This window comes from Mustelus asterias, chromosome 3, assembly GCF_964213995.1.
Source record: "Mustelus asterias chromosome 3, sMusAst1.hap1.1, whole genome shotgun sequence".
In the NCBI taxonomy this organism is placed as follows: domain Eukaryota; kingdom Metazoa; phylum Chordata; class Chondrichthyes; order Carcharhiniformes; family Triakidae; genus Mustelus; species Mustelus asterias.
Window position 1 is genome coordinate 33,968,581 of NC_135803.1, and position 19,732 is coordinate 33,988,312.

At 41.3% G+C, this 19,732-nt stretch overlaps 1 protein-coding gene across 2 annotated transcripts in view; it reads left to right on the forward strand.

The window, feature by feature from the left end:
• Window positions 1–17,098, forward strand: part of fam131ab (family with sequence similarity 131 member Ab) — a 53,269-nt gene extending 36,171 nt beyond the window's left edge. For both annotated transcript variants that reach the window (XM_078207337.1, XM_078207346.1), the window contains exons 3-6: window positions 4,777–4,870; window positions 7,282–7,464; window positions 12,436–12,564; window positions 14,470–17,098. In XM_078207337.1, the coding sequence (XP_078063463.1) occupies window positions 4,777–4,870; window positions 7,282–7,464; window positions 12,436–12,564; window positions 14,470–14,969 (906 nt within the window). In that variant the 3' untranslated portion in view covers window positions 14,970–17,098. The remainder of the gene's footprint in view (window positions 1–4,776; window positions 4,871–7,281; window positions 7,465–12,435; window positions 12,565–14,469) is intronic.
• Window positions 17,099–19,732: the final 2,634 nt, after the last annotated feature.

Here is a 19,732-nt window from a genome sequence, read left to right on the forward strand (position 1 = left end):
GGGAGGGGAGAGATACAAAAGGGTCCAGAAGGGCAATTTTCTCACACAGAGGGTGGTGAGTGTCTGGAACGAGCTGCCAGAGGTAGTAGTAGAGGTGGGTACAATTTTGTCTTCTAAAAAGCATTTAGACAGTTACATTGGTAAGACGGGTATAGAGGGATATGGGCCAAATGCAGGCAATTGGGACTAGCTTCGTGATCAAAAAAAAGGCGGCATGGAGAAGTTGGGCTGAAGGGCTTGTTTCCATGCTGCAAACCTCTATGACTCCATGACTCCCAATTCACTGGCATCTCTCTCCCCCCCCGCCCTCTCAATTTCTAGGGAAGATTGGAAAATTATGGCAAGCCCTTCCGCTACCTTCACCCTCACTTCTCTTTGCATTAGTCACTTTCAAAATGTAGTCGGGAAGAAAGGTAGGGCTTGAACTTCTCACATGCAAGCTATTCAACTTGTTCAATGAATACAAGAACATCACTAGGGTTGTAACCCATTTGACGAATTGCTAAATTGACAAAAAATCACTTTAATGAGACTATTAACAGTAAGTTCATTGATTCAGTTATACTGGTATTTTCTTTTGATTTGCCCTTCATGTGAAGTTGTACCCATCCCAATTAACTGATCAGATATAAGGTATTAAGATGATATCAGTCCAAAAGGGTGGCAGTATGATCAAAAGCAAAATGATTTCATTCAGTTTGTCTCCCTATTGCACTAAGAAGGATAAAATCAGAATTTTAACATGTGTCAACTGAATCTACTTGATTTTTTTAAGGATCCTTTTTCTTTTATTTACCAATCTTTTTTTTTTAGTTTATTTATTACTGTCACAAGTAGGCTTACATTAACAATAAAGTTACTGTGAAAATCCCCTAGTCGCCACACTCCGGCACCTGTTCGGGTACGCTGAGGAAAAATTTAGCATAGCCAATGCACCTAACCAGCACGTCTGTCAGACTGCGGAAGGAAACCGGAGCACCCGGAAGAAACCCACGCAGACATGGGTAGAATGTGCAGACTCTGCGCAGACCATGACTCAAGTCGCGAATTGAATCCGGGTCCCTGGGGCAGTGAGGCAGCAGTCCTAACCACTGTGTCACCGTGCCGCCCAGTGGCACAGTTTTCTTCTCCTCCTCTAAAGGTTTTGTACATTAAAGGGTAGTTCCATTGATAGCAGTCCATCACTGGTACTTTGTTCAGGTGACTAATGTTCATGTGTGGGATTGGACAGGCTACACATTCGATGTGGATACATTGGCCAAGTCATCTCCTGCACTCACATGAGTTCCATACATGTTCACTTTCAGCAGGGAGGGAGGGTTCGTACATTTATAAGGCTTTCACAAATATAAAACAGTGGGATTACACTGTGAATCAATAGTGGTAAATATATAGAAGACATTTATAAGGCTGGACTTCATTGAGTAAAATTGTATTTGACAAATGTATTTGAGTTTTTTGAGGATATAGTAAGCAGGGCAGAGCGATGTACTGTACTTGGATTTCCAAAAAGCATCCAGTAAGGTGCCCCATAAAAAGTTACTACACAAGAGCTTGGGGCTGATAAATTAGCATGGATAGAGGACTGGCTAACTAACAGAAAACAGAGTCAGGATAAATTGGTCATTTTCAGGGTGGCAAACTGTAACTAGCAGAGCGCCACAGGGATCAGTACAGGGGCTTCAACAATGTACGGTCTATGTGATTGACTTGGATAAGGAGTCTGACTGTATTGTAGTCAGGTTTGTTGATGATAAGAAGAGAGAGGTCAGAAAGCAAGTGACGAGGAGGAGACAAATAATCTGCAACAGAATATATATCGGTTAAATGAATGGGTAAAAATCTGGCAGATGAAGTATAATGTGGGTTGTCCACCTTGGCAGGAAGAATAGAAAAGTAAAATATTATTTAAATTGAAAGAGATTACGGAATGCTATGATACTGAAGGGTCTGGGTATCCCTGTAAGTGAATCACAAAAAGTTAGCATGCAGGTACAGCATGTAATTAGAAAGGCAAATGGGATGTTGGCCTTTATTGCAATGGGGATGGAACATTAACATTGGGAAGCCTTGCTACAACTATACAGGGGATTGGTGAGACCATCCCTGGAGTACTGTGTACAGTTTTGGTCACCTTACACGAGGAGGGATAAACTTGCTCTGGAAGCAGTTCAGAGAAGGTTCACTAGGCTGATTCCTGGGGTAAGGTGTTTATTATGTGTGAAAAGGTTGAGCAGGTTGGGCCTATACTCATTGGTGTTTAGAAGAATGAGAAAAAAGCCTGTGATTCTGGGGGCTCCACAGGGTAGATGCTCAGAGGATGTTTCCAACTGTGGGGGAACAGGAACTAGGGAGAACGGTTTAAACATAAGGGGTCTCCCATTTCCGACGGAGATGAGGAGAAATTTCTTCTGAATGTCGATAGTGTTTGGAATTCTCTTTCCCAGTGAACAGTGGAGGCTGAGTCATTGAATAGGCTCAAGGTTGAGTTCGACAGATTTTTGATTGGCAAGTGAGTCAACAGTTATGGGGGATAGGTAGGAAAATGGAGTTGAGGCCACAATCCGATCAACCATGATCTGATTAAATGGTGAAATAGATCTGAGGGGCTGAATGGTCTCCTCCTGTTCCCAATTCTCCTGCCCTGTGTATGGTAAACTATCACCGTCTTTTGTAACATCTACTGTTAGAACAATGCTATTGCCTTTCTGGGACACTGAGCAGTGGCTTTTAACAACTATTAGTAATGTTCACAGAAAAGATTTAATAAGATCACATATTTCAAAACAAGACTGACCATCTTTGCTCATTTATGACCTATGGTTATTATGTATTATCTTGGGTCACCAAATGGTATAGGAATTTCCAGATCTTTCACTTATTCATGCAGTATGTAGGACATCTGACGTATAAATAGAGTGGGTTAGAACTCAGACATGGGAGGTAAGTAAATGGAATGGATTTCTTGGTGGGGAGTCAAGTACTCAAATACTATACTGTGGGATGGGCTGATAATATGCATGACTACCCCTATATACAGGAGAGTAATGGTGGCGTTGATCAGAAAAATGGTAAGACTGGTGTGCTCTGGATGAGTGGTGTCACATCTCTGGCTAAAAGGACAGCACAAAGTCACAGATTTAGCTATGGGGTCACATCATTTATTCCACCGTGTTGGCTAACTTCCGACTACGTGCCATCTGACCTTGGTTGATCTTCACCACTGTACAACATGTGATACAATACAACCCAAGTAGTCAAACACATTTGGTTATCAAAATGACATCTCTCCTTTCCCATATTGAAACATGTCATCATTATTTTGATTGTGTTCACTTTTCTTCTTCCATAGAATCCATAGATTCTTGATAAGCCCAGCAACTACAGACAAGTCAGTTTAACTTTGATGGTGGGAAAACGTCTAGAAGCTTTAGTTCGGGACAGAATTAGTAGTCACATGGGCAAATATGGGTTAATTAAGGAAAGCCAGCACGGCTTTCTTAAGGGGAAATTGTGTTTAACTGATTTGCTGGAGTTTTTCAAAGCGGTAACATGGACTCCCAAAAGGCATTTGTTACAGTGCTACATAAGTTATCATTATGACAGGTGGCAGCGGCAGTGAGGGAAAAGCAATTGTATATCATGGAACTGGATGTGAAGAAGTGTGCAGGAAGCACGTATGCTTTTATCCAATGCTTTCTCTTAATGGATATTGTTTTCGGTGGAATCACTGCAGAATATCATAAAAGTTGATGGCTTCATCAATAAATCTGTACAAACTTGGTGATCTGATCTCACTCGTACTGTTACAAATGAATGCCAATGCATGTACAAAGACTTGTTTATGATTGGAGGGAATATTTATACTGTTCACCAAATTACCTGCAATTATTCGGAACTGTTATTTACTCTCTTAGATATTAAAGGTCACATTGAAAGCTTACTTAATAGCTGGATGAATAACAAAGCTACAATTAAAAAGTAACACTTTCTTTTTGTACCATACCCGTCAAGTGAATAGCTTCACCAGAAGCTCAAAGTGGAGCTTTTATTATTAAAGTAATTTAATACAGTGGTGGGCATTTCAGAAAAAAATTCATGTAATCTCCTATATGTGCTGCTGCTTTTCCATATTTGATCAAAACGCAGGAAATATGCTTTCTGCAGAAAGACTCCGCATCCTCAGTCAATATGGCCACATGCAAATCACCTGAAATCTAGCCAGCTTCAGCTATTGAAATTAACAACTCGATATGTTTAGTTTTATAAACAAAGTAACAAAAGCAGATTCAATTATTTTGTCTTTTAAAGTGGATTGCTTCAGAGGTAGGGAGCAAACTAAACTTAGCTATGTTTTATTTCTGATGGCGGCACGGTGGCACAATGGTTAGCACTCTTGCCTCACAGCTCCAGGGACCTGAGTTCAATTCCCGGCTTGGGTCACTGTCTGTGTGGAGTTTGCACGTTGTCTGCGTGGGTTTCCTTCGGGTGCTCCAGTTTCCTCCCACAGCCCAAAGATGTGCGGGTTAGGTGCATTGGCCATGCTAAATTGCCCCTTAGTGTCCTGGGATGCGTAGGTTAGAGGGATTAGTGTGGTAAATATGTAGGGTTACGGAAATAAGGCCTAGGTGGGATTCTTGTTGGTGCAGACTCAATGGGCTGAATGGCCTCCTTCCGCACTGTAAGGTTTCAATGATTCTATCAAATATGGACAGTAGTATTCAGAAAGAAGATTTCTGTGTCTGAGTACTCAAAGATGGCTCATTTTTTTTACAGGTAAATGTTGAAGACACTATTGAAATGTTACCAAAATCAAGACGCGCACTTACGATCCAGGAGATTGCTGCACTTGCAAGATCATCATTGCATGGTTTGTGTGCATTAGTAATAAACCCAATCTTTGGAATTATATGATCTAAAAATTGAATTCTGTAAAGCATGAACAGTCAAACACATATCTTTAATCATTTGTGCATACAGTACACCTCGTGTGCAAAATGTTCTCAGTAGTTATAATAGTGCTGAGAAAGGTGGCGTGGCTACGCAGCATGGGAACAAATACATTTATGTTGGAAAAAAAATCAGAAAATTTGAATGCATCCTCTTTCAGCCCACCTCCTCGATCCAACTAATCCACTGGAGTCTCACAGAATTGAATCCATATCCAATACTGCATCTTCAGGAAATCTAGACAAATCTTTCTGAAACTTGGCCTAATAGAGATATCTGGTATTCTCCCAGATTCTCCGAGTAGATGTGTTTCCACTGCTTACCCATGAGATAATTGGACATAAATTCACCAATAAATTACTATAATATTCAGGTGAATTACCAACTGTGACATTGCCTTGGAAACAAATAGAATAGAAATAAAATGGATAGAACTGAAGGTCGATAAGTCCCCTGGGCCTGATGAAATGTATCCTTTGGGTATTCTTTGGGAGGCAAGGGATGAGGTTGCAGAGCCTTTGGCTTTGATCTTTGGGTCCTCGCTGTCCACGGGGATAGTGCCAGAGGACTGGAGAATGGCGAATGTTGTTCCTCTGTTTAAGAAAGGGAATAGAAATGACCCTGGTAATTATAGACCGGTTAGTCTTGCTTCGGTGGTTGGTAAATTGATGGAAAAGGTCCTTAGGGATGGGATTTACGACCATTTAGAAAGATGCGGATTAATCCGGGATAGTCAGCACGGATTCATGAAGGGCAAGTCGTGCCTCACAAATTTGATAGAATTTTTTGAGGAGGTAACTAAGTGTGTTGATGAAGGTAGGGCAGTTGATGTCATATACATGGATTTTAGTAAGGCGTTTGATAAGATCCCCCATGGTCGGCTTATGATGAAAGTGAGGAGGTGTGGGATAGAGGGAAAGTTGGCCGATTGGATAGGTAACTGGCTGTATGATCGAAGACAGAGGGTGGTGGTGGATGGAAAATTTTCGGATTGGAGGCAGGTTGCTAGTGGAGTGCCACAGGGATCAGTGCTTGGTCCTCTGCTCTTTGTGATTTTTATTAATGACTTCGAGGAGGGAACTGAAGGGTGGATCAGTAAATTTGCTGATGACACCAAGATTGGTGGAGTAGTGGATGAGGTGGAGGGCTGTTGTAGGCTGCAAAGAGACATAGATAGGATGCAAAGCTGGGCTGAAAAATGGCAAATGGAGTTTAACCCTGATAAATGTGAGGTGATTCATTTTGGTAGGACTAATTTAAATGTGGATTACAGGGTCAAAGGTAGGGTTCTGAAGACTGTGGAGGAACAGAGAGATCTTGGGGTCTATATCCACAGATCTCTAAAGGTTGCCACTCAAGTGCATAGAGCTGTGAAGAAGGCCTATAGTGTGATGGCTTTTATTAACAGGGGGTTGGAGTTTAAGAGCCGTGGGGTTATGCTGCAACTGTACAGGACCTTGGTGAGACCACATTTGGAATATTGTGTGCAGTTCTGGTCACCTCACTATAAGAAGGATGCGGAAGCGCTGGAAAGAGTGCAGAGGAGATTTACCAGGATGCTGCCTGGTTTGGAGGGTAGGTCTTATGAGGAAAGGTTGAGGGAGCTAGGGCAGTTCTCTCTGGAGCGGAGGAGGCTGAGGGGAGACTTAATAGAGGTTTATAAAATGATGAAGGGGATAGATAGAGTGAACGTTCAAAGACTATTTCCTCGGGTGGATGGAGCTATTACAAGGGGGCATAACTATAGGGTTCGTGGTGGGAGATATAGGAAGGATATCAGAGGTAGGTTCTTTACGCAGAGAGTGGTTGGGGTGTGGAATGGACTGCCTGCAGTGATAGTGGAGTCAGACACTTTAGGAACATTTAAGCGGTTATTGGATAGGCACATGGAGCACACCAGGATGATAGGGAGTGGGATAGCTTGATCTTGGTTTCAGATGAAGCTCGGCACAACATCATGGGCCGAAGGGCCTGTTCTGTGCTGTACTGTTCTATGTTCTAATAGAAATTTTAAAAAATACAGAACTGTATTTTTAGATGACACTTTAACATGGGCAAATTAAAGTGAGCGTTGCCGGCTCTATCAGGCCCCGACCTGCCAGACTGATGGCGTAATGCACATCCTCGGACTTTTTGTTTGTCAGAGTGACTTAAGATCTGGTCTGAAAACTTGGCTGTGCATCTGGAGAGATACATGCCGATTTTCAGTCAGAATCTGACACTGACAAATTCTGGGAAAATTCCACCCATTGTTTTATTTGTTGACCTATTCAAAAGAATCCTGCTTTCCACATGTCACTTCTTCTAAAAACTATTGCCTTTTTTCTTTAGGTTTCTCACAGGTTGTAAAAGACCACGTCACTAAACCGACAGCCATGGCTCAGGGTCGAGTTGCTCACCTCATAGAGTGGAAAGGCTGGTGTAAGCCTATGGAGTCCCCAATGACTCTCGAGATTGATTTCAATTCTTACTCAGACTTAAGTGAAGGAGAACAGGAGGCGAGATTTGCAGCAGGTAAATTAACTTCTAAGCCCGGCTGTGAAATATACGGATCGTTTAATGGGCTGCCAGACTCACACAAAATCAGCTTGATGCTTTGTGGTAAAAGCGATATATAGCTGAGAATGTCATGTGTTTGATGAGTATTATGAATGACAATTTTGCTGTCAGCGTGTGCCAAGTACTGATTCCAAAGTACAGGTGGAAAGATAAATAGGGAGACAAAGTGACATGTCTGGTGTGAGAATCTTAAAATAGCGGGAAGAGGTAGAATAAATTTGTTGGATTATTAGAATTGGTTCAGTCATTTTAATGTCACTTTAGACATGTACTTTTTAAGTGCAGTTAATGCTCTTTAATTAATTGTCCTATTAAACTTATCCGTCTTTCTGAAGACGCCTGCAGATCCTTTCTGAATTGACTTGAACAGCCAGGTGGGATCTCAGTTTAACATTCAATCCAAAAAAAGACCTTTTAACAATGCAGTAATTCCTCAGTATGGCACTGAATTGTCAGTGTAGATTTGGGTGCTGCTGGGAAGTAACCATAGTTTCTGCACCTGTGCTGCTCAACCCAAGTCTCACTTCCATTTGGAAAGTTGGTACGAACATGTAATGAAATAATCCATGAAAATGCCTTTGTTCTCCTGGCTAATCCTGGTGTATTAGATGGTTTTAGTGCAGGAGTTTGAAGTGCAATATTCTTTAATGTTTCCTAGCCATAGTGATGTGTGGCTAACCAATTATGCACTCTTCAGATTTGAGGCTTGGGGCCATACCGGGGGGAATAACTAGATTGGAAAAGAGTGTAAATGTTTTACTAGACACAACGGTATCAGTTATGGAGATGCGGGTAATCCTCTGCTGGATCTCGTCTGAGACTTTTTTGCTGCAGTGAAAATTGTTTCAGTGGGCAGCGTGACCAACAGTCCCAGATTTTCCAGGATTGTCCTAGGAATCACATTGGAAAGAGGGGCCTGCTGATTGCTATCCCCTTGACCTTACTGCTGACCCCTACCCTGTGACCTCCCCCCCACACTGCCATCACTCCACACTGGCCCAGGATTCAGGGTGATCCTTGGCCTCAGGTAAGTGTCGTAACGGCAGCAGCCACTGTCTCCCCGGTGGAGCTGCATTTCAATAGGGTTTCTGGCCTTGAATACAGTAGACCAAAGTGAAGGAGGTGCAAGTGAAACGCTGCTTATCCTGAAAGCTGTGTTTGGGCCGTTGAACAGTGAAGAGGTTAGGAGGTAAAGGGGCAGGTGTTGCACCCTCTGCATGGGTGCATGGGTAGGCGCTGTGGGAAGGGGATGAAGGGTTCTCATGTCCATGATATCTTTGTCAATAACTCTGATCTATCATTGACTTTCCATTTTGCACCCCCCCCCCCCCCCCCGCTACTATATAATTCATCACATTTCTATCCCTTGTTGTAGAAGGGTCATATGGACTTGTTTTTCTGTACCCATAGATGCTGCCAGACTTGTTGAGTTTATTCAGATTTAGGTGTGTTTGTTGAATTGTTTGTGGAGTTTGATGACTCTATCTAACGTAAAAATTATTTCGTTCAGTGAGAGTTTTTGGGGTTATCTTTGGAACCAAATTCCAGCAGATATCAGAACTTTCATGAGGGAAGAAGAAAAACTGTACAAATGTTTTTTTCCAGTATTCAGAAACAGTTTCAGGGCACAGAATTCTCATTAGACTTCGAAATGAACCTTACATTGCTAAAGCAAAATATATGAAACAAATTTTTAGAATGCCCGAGTCTGAAATGATTACCGTCATAAGGGCGATTATCGAACCAGCGTATTCCATTTCAAAATAAACTACTTTTGTGCTATGCAATGTGCTGCCACTTGTTTTATTGTGCCATCAAAAACGAATAGAATTCTGTTAATCAAAGGAAATAAAACAGAAAATGATGGGAAACTCAGCAGGTCTGGCAGCATCCGAGGAGAGAGAAACAAAATTAAAGTTTTGAATCCTATAACTCTCCTTCAGAGAATCCTGGTCCTTGTTATGCAGTAAGTATGCTGGCTTGGTTAAAGGGTTACTTAAAGGCAGACTACAAGTTAACATTAATTTTTCTTATTAACTCGACGTGGTGCTGTCAATTCAGAAATCAAGTTTATTGGAAAGACTTGTGTAAAATCATTATTAAACAGCGAAGATGAGGGAAAGTGCTGAGGAATTATTTTTTCCTTATAGTAACTGAATATCATGTACATAATACCTTCAGCAATATAAATGTATTCAAATAATTCAGAACAAATGCAGAGTTGTAGTGCTTTACATATTGAGGATTAAATTTGCCAGATTTAGTGCCACTTTCTGTTCTAGTGCTTGGTGCCATGGGGATATCTTCACTGCCAATCATTTTTATGCTACATTTTCACTATTCAGGAAATTGGTGGTGTGTATGTTCCAGCTACATTGGAAAGTAATTACAGCAGCTCACAAATTCTGACATAGATTTGATGAGGAGCAAGTCTGCTTTGTGTTCCAAACCATCCATTTAGACAACAATTAATGTTGGGCCCACTATTCGAAATAATAATATGCTGTAATGACTAAATTTTAAAATCACAGAGTGTAGATCTTAAACTATGGCAAATGAGCGATACAATAGAAGTTTACTTGTAATACCTTTCACATACAGGCCAACCTATTAAACTCCAGAGTGGACAAATAACTTAAAAAACTGACCCAGCCTCCAACAAACTCAAAAGAACAAAGATCAAGGAAAATTACAGCACAGGAACAGGCCCTTCGGCCCTCCAAGCCTGCACTGACCATGCTGCCCGACTTAACTAAAACCCTCTACCCTTCCAGGGACCATATCCCTCTATTCCCATCCTATTCATGTACTTGTCAAGACGTCCCTTAAAAGTCACTACCGTATCCGCTTCCACTACCTCCCCCGGCAACGAGTTCCAGGCACCCACTACTCTCTGTGTAAAACATCTGCCTCGTACATCTCCTTTAAACCTTGCCCCTCGCACCTTAAACCTATGCCCCCTAGTAATTGACTCTTCCACCCTGGGAAAAAGTTTCTGACTATCCACTCTGTCCATGTCCCTCATAATCTTGTAGACTTCTATCAGGTCTCCTCTAAACCTCTGTCGCTCCAGTGAGAACAAACCAAGTTTCTCCAACCTCTCCTCATAGCTAATGCCCTCCATACCAGGCAACATCTTGGTAAATTTTTTCTGTACCCGCTCCAAAGCCTCCACATCCTTCTGGTAGTGTGGCGACCAGAATTGAACACAATATTCCAAGTGCAGCCGAACTAAGGTTCTACTAAACTAAAAACAAAAATAATGTACACCTGGAATTTGCAGATATAGCCTCAGTGTCAAATTCACTTCAATATTCTACAAATAAAAATGTACATGATTGTATCTCACAAATGGATTTAATTGAGTGGAGATACTTGCCTTTTGACACAACCATGATGCTAGTTCCATCTGTAGCAATTAATGGAAAGTTTCAGTTGACGAGCTAAGTCTTAGTAACTGCATTTGGAGCTTTTGTACCAGGTTACAGCAAGTTTCTGATGTCACATTGTCATTGAGATACTGTCTATTTCAATTGGCCTCCTCTATGTCCAGGATATATTGAGGAATGAGTTGGAGTTCAGTGATGAATATTGTACAGTTTTGCAGGTTTGGACTCTCTGATTAGGTAGTACACACAAATAATTTTGCTCTAATATGGAAACAGAAAGTGCTGCAAAAGCCTAACCCAGGTCTGGCAGCATCTGTGGAAAGAGAAAGAGAGTTAACATTTCGAGTCAAATGACCTTTCTTTGGAACTGAAGGGATGTGGAAATGTGATGGGTTTTATTGCATTGAAAGGGAAGAAGTGGAGGTAGAACAATAGGAAGGCCTGCGATGGGATGAAGGATGGGAGGGATTACATAACAAAGATGTGATGGAACAAAACGCAAATCGAGTAAGGAAACTAAACATTGATCCAGAGTAGGTGAATACAACAGAATATACATTAGCTCTGTCTGAAACCAAAAACATGAAAGCAAGCTACAGACTGGCACTTGGCCAATAAAGAATCTAAATGGGGAGCAGAGTTCATGCTCTGAAGTTCTTGATCTAAATGTTGAGTCCAGAAGGCTAATTGGAAAATGAGGTGATGTTCCTCGAGCTAGTGTTGAGCTTCACAGGGACATTGCAGCAGCCTAAGGACAGAAACATGTGTGCAAGAGCAAGGTGGTGAATTAAATGGCAAGCAGCCGGAAGGTCAGGATCATACCAGTGGACTGAGTGTCAGTAGCGGAAATGGCAGAGGACGATCTTTTGAATGTGGAGGCTGGTAGCGTGGAGAGTGAGGACCAGGAGAACCCCATCTTGGTTCTGGGAGGGAGGAGAAAGCATGAGAGCAGAAATGCAGGAAATGGGTCAGACATGGTTGAGGGTGGACCCTGTCAACCACAATGGAGGAGCGCTGGTGAGGGTGGGTAAATTCTCAGTTAAGGAAAAAGGAAGTCATGTTGGAAGCACTAGTGAGGAAGGTAGCATCATCAGAATAGATAAGCTGGAAATTGAGAAATTGGGAGAATAGAATGGTGTCCTTACGGGAAACAGGGTGTGCAGAAGTGTAGCCGCGATAGCTGCGAGAGTTGCTGGTCTTACAATGAATTTTAGTGGACAGCCTAACCCCAGAAATGGAGACAGAGAAGTCGAGGAAGGGTATTGTTGGACATTGGCCATGTGAAGGTGAGAGAAATTGAGAGCAAAATTGATGAATTTTTCCAGTTCCAGGCAAGAATGGGAAGTGGTACCAATGCAGTCATTGAAAAAAAGAGTTGAGGGGGAGGGGGCCTGAGTAGGGCTGGAATAAGGAATCTTCCCCAAAACCCCACAGGCATATCGAGGGACAATTTGGGTAGCCATAGCTGTTGTTGCTCTGTATCAATTTATTAATCTCTGTTTACACAATGATTTCAAATAAAGAATTTGCATTTCAGGTGTGGCAGAACAATTTGAAATTGCAGAGGCTAAACTCAAAGCATGGTCATCTGTTGATGGTGATGATTCAAATGATGATTCCTACGATGAAGATTTTGTACCAACTAGTGACAGCACACTGCCAGCTGGTAATGATGGCCCTTTCCAAAAACTTTTGTTCTGATATCATTGTAGTGTTTATCACTATTATACATCTGTACAAAAACATGGTGCTGCTGCTACAGAAGTAGTCTGTTGCTTGTACTTCTCCTCTGTTTCCCTGGGTCTCCTTGTCCATTTAAGCATGAATGCAGGAGGAGAAGCATGGAAACAAGGACACCATTATTATAATTCAAAAGATGTTTGTGAATAATGGCATCTGTACCTTTATGACAAACTTTTTCTTGTTTTGCCTATTTCTCCTGGTATTTTTTTCACCATATCATTGCAGTTCTGAAACCTGTCAAGGACCATTCACTTTTACTGTTATTTAGTAACTTCATCACAAAATTACTTTTGAAAACTTCCTCCAATATTTACCCCTGTCCTACCCTATGGGCAAGTTTTACCTGGCTGGTTGGCCCTGTGTCTTGTTTTCTTATATCCGGAGCAGGGTCCTGACCAGGTTTTCTGACATTAACCTGGGTGCCTGAAGTCAGTTGCAACATCACTGCCAGCAGAACTGAATTGGCAAATGGGTTGAGTATGGGATGTGTTGCCTCTCCCCACACCCCCCCACCCACCCCCCCTCCCCATTATTTTTAAGTCTGTCTGATCTCCCATTGATAGTGATTGGGGACTTGTACGGCTGTGGCACTGTGGCCCCCTCCCATTAGCTGGAAGTCAGGGGGCCACCATCCCTACGGCTGTCCCACAATAAGTTAACACTGGGATCAGCATTCATTGCTTTAAGGCAAGACTTCCGCAGGTTAGGGAATCTAGAACATGGGGGAGTGGTCTCAGGATAAGGGGCAGATCACTTAGGTCTGAGATGAGGAGAAATTATTTCACTTCAAGGGCTGTGAATCTTTGGAATTCTCTACCTCGGAGGGCTATGGATAAATTTAAGGCGGAGATAGACAAATGTTTGATCTCTCAGGTAAACAGGAAACGGGTGGGAAAACGATGTTAAAGCCCCAAATCATCCGTGAGCATATGGAATGGCAGTGTAGTCTACTCCTGCTCATATTTCTTGTGCTCTTATTTTTTGGTTGCTGAAACAGGCTAATGAATTACTTGTTAGTTATAGACTGAGATTTTCCGGCATCTTGCTTCCCACGGCATGTTTCCAGCGGCCAAGGTGGCTCAACCTTGGCTGGCTGCAGTATCTTCCAGTCCTGCCAATGTCTACGGCACTTTGCATTGCTTGCTGGTCACGGTGCCAGGGAACCCAATGGCTAATGGTGATCTGCCACTGGAAAACCCGCTGAGAAGGGGGAATGGAAAATCCCAGCTATGGTCTTCACCAGTCTTTAGTCCATACACTCCATATGGATTGTCTCCATTGATAGCTTGGGAAGCTAAAAAAATCTAATTATTTCTGCTATACCCGCTAATGATTAAATGGGGATGGGCAACACTAAATATTCTGTCCTGTAGATGAGGCTCTTTGGGCTGAAAAGCTTTGATAGAAAAGAACACAAATTCAATTCAATAATACATCAGTTCATAGAATCATAGAATCCCTACAGTGCAGAAGGAGGCCATTTGGCCCATCGAGTCTGCACCGACAACAGTCCCACCCCGGCCCTTGCCCTGTAACCCTACGCATTTACCCCACTAATCCCCCTGACACTAAGGGGCAATTTAGCATGACCAATCAACCTAACCCGCACATCTCTGGAGTGTGGTTGTTCTAGAAACTTCTGCAAATTTGTGTTGTGTGTCCTTCTCAGATTTTATCATTGGTGCACATTATCATATGCTTACATGAATGCAATGGATCTCTATCTGCTTTTGATTTCACAAAATAGTGCCAGTAATCAATATATTGTTAGAACAAGAATATAACTGAAGCTCCGAATTTCTGAACTGCAATTATCTTACTGTTTCAGATGCAGCAGGACAGTATCCACAAGTGAATTACTCGAGAGACATGCTGCATAGTCATATGTGCAAACTTACAGTGAGACAGGCATCATGTGAGCAGGAAAGTGATTCCTCCCAAACTGTCTCGCCAGAGACCCTTTGTTCGAGTCTGTGCAGTCTGGAAGACCACCCTTTGCTTAAAATGGAGCTAGGGTCCCCCACCGAACTAGCTGCAAAACTCTTTGGTCAGATCAGTGCCATGACTGGGCACGGGGATGTGATCTCTCAGCTGCAGCCAAACAGCAACACTGAATGTGCCTTTAGGAACCTTATATGTGAAGACTCCTCTTACTCTGTGTCTTACGCTGAATCTTGTTTTACTCCGGAAGAAGATGACTTGTCATGCCAAGATTACAAAACCCTCTCCAAGAAGGAGGACGGCGAGTATGAGGGACGTAGGAAAGTATCAGACGTTGCTTCCTCAGGTGTAGTATCTCTGGAAGAGGATGATGCTGAAGATCAATGAATCCTTTGTGGCCCTGGCATGCATTTTTCCCCTTTGATACTGGTCTTGAGACGTCCAAACAATCAGTCTGTATTTTGTAAAAGACTAGAAAAGTAACCTTTGCACAGATAATTGCCTGAGGTTTGATGCAAAGGTGTAGCACTTCACAGGTTTGCATGCTACGAAGTGCTGAATGGAACTGTTTGCTGAAATGTTCTTCGCACGGTATGTAGCTCAAGCTTTGAGAATCTTTCTTACTGATCTTTAAAATTACATGCTACGTTATTTTTCATGCTGGAAAGCATTCTCCAGTCACAATGGCATGGCTATGTCTTGTGCTAAAATGGCCAAATTATAATCTTCGTACAAGATGGAGCAGCTGCTGGAATGTTCTTAAAAACAGACAACGTATGTCTTTTTAAAAATATTTCACATAAGAGGTATTTGCTTTTAACCTACTACTTTTATACCATTCAACATATTATAGTCTGACGAATAATTAATTTTCAATGGTCTGATGAAAAACATGCAAGTGTCTAAATCTTTTAAATTCCCACAGTTGGATCCTCTAATTTTGGATAAAAAAAATAGTTTCCACTGATGCAGTAAAGCAAAAGTGCATTATTGTTCAAATTTTATATTTTTGTATTTGTGTCTGCATCGCGTGAAGTTTTTGCTGTAAATTGGATTGCACGGGGCTTCAGTGCTGTTGCTGTAGGATATTTCTTTGTTATCACTGTGTGATATAGTCTACAAACAAAGAATACTGTGGTATTTCTGACTCTCATTGTCATACTGTTTAAACTGCAAGTGTTTTAACAAACATTGACTTCAAACAACACAGGAGCCCCCCCACTCAAATAAAAAGCACCTCTGAGTGCCTGAAATACAGACTGACGAGGCACATTTGAAAGAGAAATTTTAAAAACACGACAATATCAAAATTAAGTTCTGTCTGAATTTGACAACCATATTGGACAATTTAATGACCACGATACATGGTGCAATCTTTTTCTTTCAAATTCTATTCAGAAAGGTACATTATTACAGTACCCTGGGCTCACATTATTTTTCTAGCATGGTGCTTCGGATCGTGCACTCACACGAGAGGAAGATTTTAGTTGATGACAATTCTCTGACCTACAGCTTCCTATTTTGTGTTGTTGCTGTTTTCTTGGCATGATAATGGACTGGCAATGGAAAGATAATTCCCCCACGCAGTGTTTTTTGGCAGTGGCTATTTTACTATCAGCAGCTTATTTGCTTCGGATTGCCCTCAGCTATGACTTTGCTGTACCTCCATAAACAACAGTCTTGTTTGACTGGAACTGGCTTTTCATTTGTAATTTGATGCCAGATATGGTTTGAAAGTGTTCTTAATTTTCCCAAGAAACGCCATCTACCTAGAATGCCTACTAAAATGTCCCAGGGCTTGACGTGGCCTCCAATTGTGCAGGGTAAATATTCAATGCCCTCCATTCCCCCCTCCCCCCACCCACCACCCAAACCCCCTAGTCATCCCCAGACCACTGGAGTGGCCTGATTGATTCTACTTCAACAGCATTTCAGGAATGATACAATGCATTTTTCTTCTTGTAAAACATGTACAAACTGAGCGACAATTGTTACAGACCAAATCAGGAAATCAAAAGCCCTTTAATTGGAAAAGCTACAAGATCCATCACACTTTGGTTGTAGACATTTGATCATATTGCCTGATTGTTTTGGATGTACTTGAGTCTGCAACTAAGTAATCACTAGTCTTTGTTACACATCTTTTTGCTAACAGAATTGTAGACTGGGTGAAAGTGTTTCCTTTTGATTAAGGGCAGGACTATTTTGCTACAACTTTGGTTTTGAGAAACCTCGCTGAGTGAAGCACTCCAAAATATTTCCCACATAGACATTAGCAGAGGTTGCAGATCTCGCCATTTAAATTGTGCAAAAGTTTTGTAGCGCTAAAAGTTTTTTAAAATTCCCAGTTCAATGGAAGATGCCACTGTGAATGTTCCTATGAAATCTACTTGCACTCATCTATTTTGTAATATTGTAAATGTAGTATGTGGATATAACTTGTGTCTTCTTTTGTCTATCATTTTCTTTGTTATAGCAACAATCAAGAACTCCAAATAAACTATCAGTAATGTTTCTTTGTTTGCTTCAAACAGCTTGTGGACTTTTCTTCATGGTTCTTTCAACTTTTGATAGGTGTTGAGCTCCTGAAATTTCCAATTATATACAATTAAAAGTGAACATTCTTTAAACATAAAATCGAGATTACTATAACTTTCTTTGCACAAATAATGACAATGGTCCAATTGCTGTCACTGCATTTGAAACAGCAAGATTTAGTGAGAAATATTTCCTCGTCTCGAGAAAAAGTCTAATTCCTTAAAATTGCGGGAATAATTCAACTCGTACTTTTTGATGCTGATCTCTGAGATTTGTTTCTTTTTCTTTCTAGTAACAGTACAGTTTCAAAAAAGAGCAGGAAAAAACAGAATGAAAAGATCAATAAACAAAATCTACATAGTTGTTGGTGAATGCATACTTGCATCTATTCATTGAACTCAAGGGAGAGAATTCATATAAAAGGACTGGTTCAATAGAAACCAGTTGAACAGTAGCTCAGTAAAGATCTGCAAGGAGAAGAAGCAAATGGATGGGTGGAAGCCATGTTAATTCACCAGCAGAAAATTGGATTGTATGCCAATGTCCACACTAGGAGGTTCCATTTAGAGAATTCACAATAAATATCACTGCCATTCCACCCCTCCTTTCTTATTTTCATAGAATCTTTATGCCGTAGGAATGTAGCAATTTTACTGTCACAAGACTCAGTGAACTCTATGTAGAATGGGCCACATAACCACTTATAGTTTCAGAAGCAAAACCTGACTAATTAAAAAGTGGAGATGCTGGTTTTGGACTGGGGTGGGCATAGTAAGAAGTCTCACAACTGCACTCACTGTGTCACTGCGCTGCTCCTTCATCAGGGGACTCACCTGAGGAAGGGCAGCGCTCCGAAAGCTCGAGATTCCAAATAAACCTGTTGGACTTTAACCTGGTGTTGTGAGACTTCTTACTGTGTAATTAAAGAGTGGATATATGTCTTATTTCCTTCAATGTCACCAAAAATCTTGTTTGTTTCAGTCAGTACACAAGATGAAAATTCTCATTGTATTTCTTTATTTGGTTTAACTACAATAAGTTGCAAGGGGGACTCAGGCTAAGAAAAGACAAACCTCTGTTTTAGAAAGATGTTTAATTCCCTCCAGTTTGTGATGAGATTTTAACTTGATGTTTTTTCCATCGCTTAATTGTTTATTTCTTTAATTTAAGCCATTCACTGAATTACCTGATCAACCTCAAGTACTTGATTATAGAAAAGCTGAAAACCACTTCATTAATTTTGCGGACTATTAGTCATATCACCTAAGTCATCGAAAGTCATCAAATTAACTTTAATGGCACTAATAGGTATATATTAAAAGAATGTGGCTATTCAGGTGATGGCCCAGTGGTATTATCGTTAGAGTATTAATCCAGAAACTCAGCCAATGTTCTGGGGACCTGGGTTCGAATCCTGCCACGGCAAATGGTGGAATTCGAACTCAATAAAAGAAAAATCTTGAATTAAGAATCTACTGATGATTGTCGATTGTCAAAAAACCCATCTGGTTCACTAATGTCCTTTTAGGGAAGGAAATTTGCCATCCTTACTTGGTCTGGACTGCATGTGACTCCAGAGCCACAGCAAATGGTTGACTCTCAACTGCCCTCAGATAACTAGAAATGGGCAATAAATGCTGGCCAGTCAGCGACGCCCATGTCCCTCGAATGAATTTTTAAAAAATTCAGAAGTAGAGTTTGTTAAATTGGCAAAGGATGGAATTAAGTGTTTAAATATCCAAAACATTTATTTTACTGACCCACAAAATAAAACAAAAATATTTTTTCCCTTGATTTTTGTACTCCTAGTAGCAAGAACCCATTCATTTTCACATTAGCATCAACCCCCAGGCTGAAATTCTCCCATCCCGCCCACCACTTGAATTTTAGTGGGTTGGGGCGGCGGCGGCGGGGGGAGGGGGGGGGAGGCGAGGCGTCTATTGAAGTCGGGTGGGATTCTCCGGTTTTCGGGTGAGTGCTGCCGGAGAATCCTGGTGCCAATGTTGCTCAGCTCAACCCCTTTCCACCAACTCTAGGCTTAAAGAACAGAAGCAATAAAAAGAGAAGAAGCACATTCCTACTCTAAACAGCATTGGGAATGTTAACTGCCTTGCATTAGCGACAAACTGGAATGGAATGCTTTTTGTGCCCTAATGCTGGCTCAAACCAAACATTTGTGCTATAATAAGTAATTTACCAACTATAGGGTAGACTCTTCCCAGCATGCTGGTCCTGAGCATAACCATTGACAGATGAGACTAATTGGGCTCACGAGGATATTTAAGTTATTTAAGAGGCAGTTCATTTTTAGGTCTTTGTATGGTTTTACTGTTGATAAGATATTGATAAATCAATATTGATAAGGTATTGATAAACCACTTGAATAAAATATTGATAAACCACTATTGATAAGATAGGCTCAAAAGCATCTTGGAAGTTCAGAAAAATGAATTGTTTCAAAGTGATATTGCTTAAAAACTGGTTACAGGTAGTAAATAGTATCCCATCCGGGGCCAGTGCATAGTATTGCACTTGATGCAATACATAACCACTTTCATTGTGATATCAACATAAAGCTCCCAACAGCAGGATCTTTCTGTTTTCACACTGAT